Source organism: Myotis brandtii, unplaced genomic scaffold (genome assembly GCF_000412655.1).
Source record: "Myotis brandtii unplaced genomic scaffold, ASM41265v1 scaffold23, whole genome shotgun sequence".
Lineage (NCBI taxonomy): Eukaryota > Metazoa > Chordata > Mammalia > Chiroptera > Vespertilionidae > Myotis > Myotis brandtii.
Genome location: NW_005358649.1, coordinates 680,863 through 688,363, shown reverse-complemented (window position 1 = coordinate 688,363; position 7,501 = coordinate 680,863). Strand labels below are relative to the sequence as shown.

Below are 7,501 nucleotides of genomic sequence, written 5' to 3'. Positions count from 1 at the left end.
AGCAAGGAAGCCTCATGCTCGCTTCCAGCTGCATGGCTGCCGGCCGCCATCTTGGCTGACAGTTAATTTGCATAAGGATATGCTGATTAGCCAATGGGAAGGGTAGCGGTCGTACGCCAATTACCATGTTTCTCTTTTATTAGTGTAGATAACTTATATGACCTGGTACTATTACTTTCACCCCAGTATTACAAATGAGAAAACTAAATTAATGTGCCCAAAGATCACAAAACCAGTAAATAGCACAGCAACAATACAAACTCAGCCAGTGAGATTCCAGAATCCTCAGTGGTTTTTGAGTATAGAGTAATATGATTGGGTATACTTTTGATACATATAGCTTGGATGTGAAAAACAAAGTAGAATGAAGTAGTTGCGAAGAAATGGCAAAAGCTCAAGCAAGACATTATAAAGTTCAATTATGGTGGTAACATGAATAAAAACAAAGAGAATTCAAAGAACACTGAAGAGGCAGAACTTATAGATTAGTATGGACTGGATATGAGGAGTCAAAAAAAACCCAATGCAGCATTTTTCAGTTTGAATGATCAAAATTATGATGCATTTACAGGAAAAGGCAACAATGAGCTGGATTTACAAAGTGAAGTTTGGTTTTGCATAGCAGGTGTACATAATTCACCAAGCCTCAGGTGCAAAGATTCAGAAGACAGGTCGAAAGTGAAGAAGAGAATTTTAGAAGTGGTCAGGGTCAAAGAAAGAGCTATATGAGGATCATTCACGGAGTAGACATAAAGAGAAACATTGGAGTAAAAGAGATGAGGTGGGAGAAAACGGATGGAGAAAGAACATATCTAACTCAAGAAAAACACAGTATCAGAAGACAGTCCTAGAACAAAGATCATGTTCACAGACCTACAAGCATTTAACCTGTTCATAAAATGCATCTAAATGAATACATCAACTGAACAGAGGACAGCATCTGGGAGGGTGCACAGGATGTAAAGGAAGGAAGGAAGGAAATGTCAACACAGTTCAAAGAGAAGGAGGACCAATAATGGTTAAAACCATCAATTGGAAATCAGGACCAGTTAATTGTGAAATGTAGCATCAGTAGAACTGTGGGAGCTAGAAGTCATAATAAGGAATATGAACCAGTAACAGGCAAGACTGGCAGCAACAAGCACAGACTACTTTTTGAAAGTGCTTTATATAAGGGAAGTATAACAAGGTCAAGAGTTTTGTGTTTAAGAATACAAGTAACCTAAGTATGTTTAGAAGTGGAAGGGAAGAAATGAGTGAAATAACTGAAAATGTAAGGAGGAGGAACTGGGTGAAAGCACAGAGAAAAGCTGATCACCAGAAAATTACCACGTGCCAAGGACTGGTAAAACGAGAATTAGCTAGGTGCTCCTGAAATCACCATCAAATCCTGAGCTCTATCTGGATATGGAGAAAAATGAAAATAGAAAGATGATAGGAAAATTGAGTTCCCTAAAAAAAGTCACCAAAATGGTATAAATTTAAATGGGAAATCAAATCTCATTGTCATCCAATTCACTAGAACAGCATAAGACCAATTTACATAAATGAGAAGTCACAATCAATAATAATACACGTAGTATTCTATTTTCTATTACAAGATACAGTATATCAGGCTCACTCCTTCCAGATAATACTCACAGCCATGTCTGTTACCTACTAGTGAGTGCTTAGGGACTGTAACTTCATTTTGACATTTACCCACACAAACCACAAATTAAGAAATAAATAACCTATAAGTAACAAACACTAAGTTAAGTTTCAAAATCAGTAACATGTTATAATTTACTGTTGTGATTACACATGATCCTCTCAATCAGAATAATCAATGTATTTATATAAAAATAAAATTAATTTCAGCAGAGTACAAAATTAGTTCTTAAAGATTTAAAACTATCAGATTTAGCAATCAAAACAAATCTATATTTTTACTGGAAAAAAATGATTAGTCAATCAATTGTCACTCCTTGTCTATCCTTCTGTGAGATAATGAAAGTTTTGAATTCAGCTAAAAAATGAAAATGAAAAAGGCACATCTGTCAAGAGTGTAATTTGCTAACAGCAAAGATGTCATTGAAAAGGGGCCTCTATTTCAAATGTAAATCTTATCATTTAACATAAAATTGCTAGCATTACAAGAATAATTCTGCAACAAACAGAATAACAAAAGAAAATGTCACAGATTTACAGTGGAAAACAATTCTACTCCCTGAACAATTTCTTAGACCACGGCTAAAGTATATGATACCTACAGATAAATAATATATAAATAGTACTTAAATTTTTCATTCCTTATTTTTTATATGATTTAAACACAGCATCCCTTGCACCCTATTCCAGATCACTTATTTTAAAGATATCTTACTAGTTTGTTGTTTTTTTAAAAACAACAACAACCTTGTAATAAGGGTTTTATTACTTTTACTAGGAAATTTTTTAAAATTCTAACTACTTTAGGTAAATATTTGCCAACTAACATGAGTAACATGAGCTTTTCTCTGCAACTGAGTTATTATCATCAGAGACAATTTATAATAGAAATAAATGAATAGTACTCTGAAGAAGAAAGGCTTTCCAATGTGTTGTTATACAGATATTATCAAAATACCTTTTTTGCATTAAGCTGCATAAAAAGAGACCTTGCCTTGCAGGCTTTGACTGCCACTACTGTCTGCTCATCAATCTTTTCAAAAGTTAAAAATAATTGTTTCTAATACCATAAAACCAAAACCAATCAAAACTTTTAATTTATATCATCCAATTGTCCGATAGTAAAGCTGTTCTAATTTACAATTCCATAAAAATGAATGCCTTGAAAAAATGAAATGGCATTAAATGGAATCTTTGCCAATGATATGGGTCACAAATTTTCTCTTAGATAATTTCAATTGATGTAATTGGTACTGCTTTGCTCATGAGGCTGAGACATGTTTATTCTCTTATGAATTATCTCAATATATATATTTGCCCATTTTCTATTGGTCTTTATATCTTATTATTTAACAGTGTCAAATCAATATATATTGAAAGTATTATTTTTTTTGTCTGTCAATACTGAAAGTGGTTTTTTCTTAGATGGTTTTTAATTTTAATTGTGTTTAAGGTAATTATTTTTAATACAAAAGCTTTAAAACCTAAAAAAATAAATAAATAATTGTTTCTTTTAAAAACAACAAATCAATTGAAACAACATACTTATCAGGTTTCCCTCTGTGTCCCTGAGAGGAGCACCACCTCCACCTTTCCCCCAGGGGTTGTAACTTCTCATTTCAGCCTCTAGCTTAGCTTCATAGTCTTCCTTTTCTTCACGTTCTTTCTTCCTTCTCTGTTCTCTTTCCCGAATCTTGACAACATAAGAAATATTCACAGTAAGTGCTTACAAGTACTCTGATACAAAAAGTTAGTTATAAAAACACATCTTTCTTACTAGAGAAAAATTGGAGATTTGTTTCAGTATGCTTCACTAAAAAGTTTAAAATCACAAGTATAGATAATAACCAATTTTAAAACACTTTGCTGGTTGGAATACACAGCTGATGCTGCCTCACATCATGCCACTAGAGTCCTTTCCAACCACCGATGCCATGTGGGCTAAGCCAACTCCTCCATCCCACCCGCAAAGTCTACCTGAGCCATTCCCCGCCCCTGACCTCACCAGTTCATGGTGTCCAATAGGGCCTCCCTACTTTCTTTTTCATCCACCCTTTCATGGAACCTGGCCAGCCAGAAACTACTCCCTCCACTTCACCAGATCCACTCTACCCTGGGCAAACTCCAGTCCAGAATTCAAAAAGGTTGAAAGTTCAAAGCTTTTTGGGGAATACAGTCTTATCATCATCAAGCATAATGACAGTCTTGTTCTCTGGAGAGATATGGACAGGCAATCAACAAGTATCTACATTTTGGAAACTTACTTTTAAAATTATAACCACATGCATGGAAAATGTAAGCAACCACTCCAGTAAGGCCAGTGAAGTCAGCACATACATAAAATAAAATTCTAGAGTTGGAAAATCTAGTTTTGTCGATGGTGTTTTTAATATGCTCATTTGAAAACAGAAGATAAATTCAGTTTTTTATTTTGTAGAATCCTAACATACGAAAAATAATGTTGGTAATTCTGTAATTTAAAAAATGTATTTTTTAAGGAGATTGCTCATGTAAAAACTGAACAAAAGGAGCTTTAGAAGAAACCCAAGTGGAACTTTACAGAAAAGTACCTTAGGTTGACATATGCCTACCAAGAGTCCCAGGGTCCTCTCAGAGATAAAGGGTATTCCCCCCAAAACCCATACATCTGATACTCTTCAGTAAACTCTGTTCAAACATTACAAACTGCAACAGAACCCTTACGCTTCTCCCTAAAAGTGTCCTACCTCTTTTTTCCCTATCTTAGTTCACTGTCTCATTATTCTCCTAGATTCCAACACTCAGTATCACCTTCACACCCTCTGTTCTTCTCACTCCCTGTACCTAAGTCCTATCACTGAAACCCCCAAATTGTCTCTTGGATGTCCTCCCCTTCTCCCCCGTAGGGTTTAGGGTTTCATTACCTCCTGGATGGACTACCTCAATAATTGACTAAAAGGTTTCTCTGCCACACCTCTTTCACAATCATCCACATCACAAGCAGGTATCTTTCTAAAAGCCAATTCTGCTCTCATCAACTACTCCTTTTACTCTGTGGCTTAAAACATCCTGCCTTTTGCTATCCTTAACAGAAAAAAATTGGAAACCCCGTAGAGCTAGTCCTTCACAATCCAGTACAACCTAACACTCCAGCCCTTTCTCCCAAATCCATTCCATTCCCTTAAATATACCAGAAACTTCAAATCTATTCAATGTATAAATGCAGCTCAAGTATCAACAACCTTGTGAGGCCCTCCTAACTGCCCAGGCAATTACCTTTCCTTATCCTATGCTTCCAACAGCACTCCTGGCTATCTACATCTAAACTCACCGTGGTGAATTATAAATAACTGTCATCTTTTTTTCTCCTCTGCCACACTCTGAGTTCCAAGGGGCCATTGTGCTAACACATAAAATGTTCAACATTAAATGAATGAATCAATCAACAGATGAATACCTGCTGCTGCAAAGCTTCTTGGTAAGACTGAAGTGTCTGCTTTGGAGGCTTTGGCTTATCTTCAAAAATTAATCCTGAATTAATTGTACTATCACTTGCGATTTTCAATTCGCTCTGTCCAACTGTGTTCCTACATCAAATACACAATTAATCATTTGAATCTATTTATGACCAAGCAAGAAAATGCAACACTACTTTGAAACAGCATGGTAGTACATTTAAAAATAGGTCAAAGAGAAATCCTTAAGTAAATGACCCCTTCCTAAGCAATTCCCCAGTCTCCGCTTTCACAAGTCATGAAACTTTCAAATTTACTGGACTTATTTCTTGACCTAGGGATAGTTACATGGGGGTGAAAACACTGTGATAACTCATCAAGCAGTATACATATGGCTTATGCACTTTGCTGAATGCATAATAATAATAATAATAATAATAATAATAATAGCTGAAACCGGTTTGGCTCAGTGGATAGAGCGTCAGCCTGCGGACTGAGGGGTCCCAGGTTCAATTCCGGTCAAGGGCATGTACCTGGGTTGCGGGCACATCCCCAGTGGGAGATGTGCAGGAGGCAGATGATCGATGTTTCTCTCCCATCAATGTTTCTAACTCTCTATCTCTCTCCCTTCCTCTCTGTAAAAAATCAATAAAATACATTTAAAAGAAAATAATAATAATAATAATAATAATAATAATACAGTGGAAGTCCCTCAAATTTTATATCTAATAATTTACTTAATATATGCCAATATAAAATAACTTCCTAGACACTTCAAGAATAAAACAATACAATTACAGTAAAAAGTCTGACTGTCCCAAATAAAATAAAAAATTTTAAAAGGCATCAAAAAGGAAAAATTTCAGACATGACACTTTTATAAATCTCAAGCAATATAGTGCTACTGCCTTAAATACAACACATGTTAAAGTACAGGAATGCAGCCACTTTCAAGACAACTATACATTTAAAAAATCTGAATTATAAAAGGTAAATTAATTTTAGAATGTTTCCATAACCAAAAATATCCCTCATACCATATGCAACCAATCCCTGCACCCACCCCCGTCACAGGCAATCACTTAGAGTGGCCTGATCTCTGTCTCTATAGGTTTGTTCTTTCTGGACATTTCTTATAAGTGGAAACATACAATACACATGGATTCTTTCACTTATAATATGTTTGAGTTATGCTGTAGCACACATCAGTAGTTCATTCCTTTGTATTGCTGAATAGTATTTCACTGTATGGATATAACACCTTTTGTTTACCATTTACTAGTGAATGAATATCTGAATTGTTTATACTTTTTGGTCATCATGAATAATACTGTTATGAACATTCATACAAGTCTTTGTGTGTATATTTTCATTTCTCTTAAATATGTGCCTAGCAGTGGAATTACAGTGTTGCATATGTTAAACTTTATAAAAAACAACTATTTCCTGCAACTGCTTTTTACATATTGATTTTGTATTCAACGATTCTGCTACAACTCCTATTAATTCTAATATTTTAACTCCACATCCTTTTGCCAATGACATCAGTTCTCTCTCTTCCTTTCTAATCCTTGTACCTATCTTCATTCCTTTCTCTCTCTCTCTCTCTCTCTCTCTCTCTTTTAATTTTGCCTTTTTTTAATTCTTGACCTTGCTGCAATTATTGGGCCCCAAAAGAAAGTGGTGATAAGAATAGTAGTCATACTGTCAATCTCAAAAAGAATGTTTTAAGCATATCACCAAAAGTAAAATATATGATGTAGGTTTTTCACGTTTACACTTTCTCAGGTTAAGTAGGTTTCCCTCTAATTTATTCTAAGTTTTTAATCACTTAAGGCGCTAAATTGCATAATGTTGTCTCTGTACTATTGAGATAATCATATAGCTTTCTTCATTATTTTGTTAATATGGTATATTACAGTAATTAATTTTATAATGATATTGATATATAACACCAATTGGCATTTAGTATATTTCAGACACTGTTACATATTTTAATTCCTTCAATACTCAGAATAACCCTGTGAGTAGATACCATTAATATCCTAATTAACAAATAGGTACAGAAGTTAAGAATTATGCTTCAAGCTTAGTAAAACTAGGATTCAAACCAAGGCACTCTGCCTGCAAAGTCCATAATCTTTTTTTCTTAATATATATTTAGTGATTTCAGAGAGGAAGGGGGCGGGGAGAGAGAGAAAGAGAAACATCAATGATGAGAGAGAATCACTGATCAGCTGCTACAACCCAGGTATGTGCCCTGACCGGGAATAAAATTATGACCTCTGGGTTCATAGGCCGACACTCAACCACTGAGCCACACCAGCTGGGCAAACTTTTACTCTTTATAAAGGGAATTTTTTTTTGAATGTCTGGGTTTTTTTGTGTGTGTGTTTTTTTGTTTAAAGTATTACATG

General features: G+C 34.8%; 1 protein-coding gene across 5 annotated transcripts in view; it reads right to left on the bottom strand.

Annotated features, from left to right (window-relative positions):
* The window catches only part of CSPP1 (centrosome and spindle pole associated protein 1), a 157,698-nt gene that overhangs the window by 35,539 nt on the left and 114,658 nt on the right, over positions 1-7,501 (bottom strand). For all 5 annotated transcript variants that reach the window (XM_005866341.2, XM_014539806.1, XM_005866342.2 and 2 more), the window contains 2 exons: positions 5,087-5,216; positions 3,196-3,343 (listed from right to left, as the gene is read on the bottom strand). In XM_005866341.2, the coding sequence (XP_005866403.1) occupies positions 3,196-3,343; positions 5,087-5,216 (278 nt within the window). The remainder of the gene's footprint in view (positions 1-3,195; positions 3,344-5,086; positions 5,217-7,501) is intronic.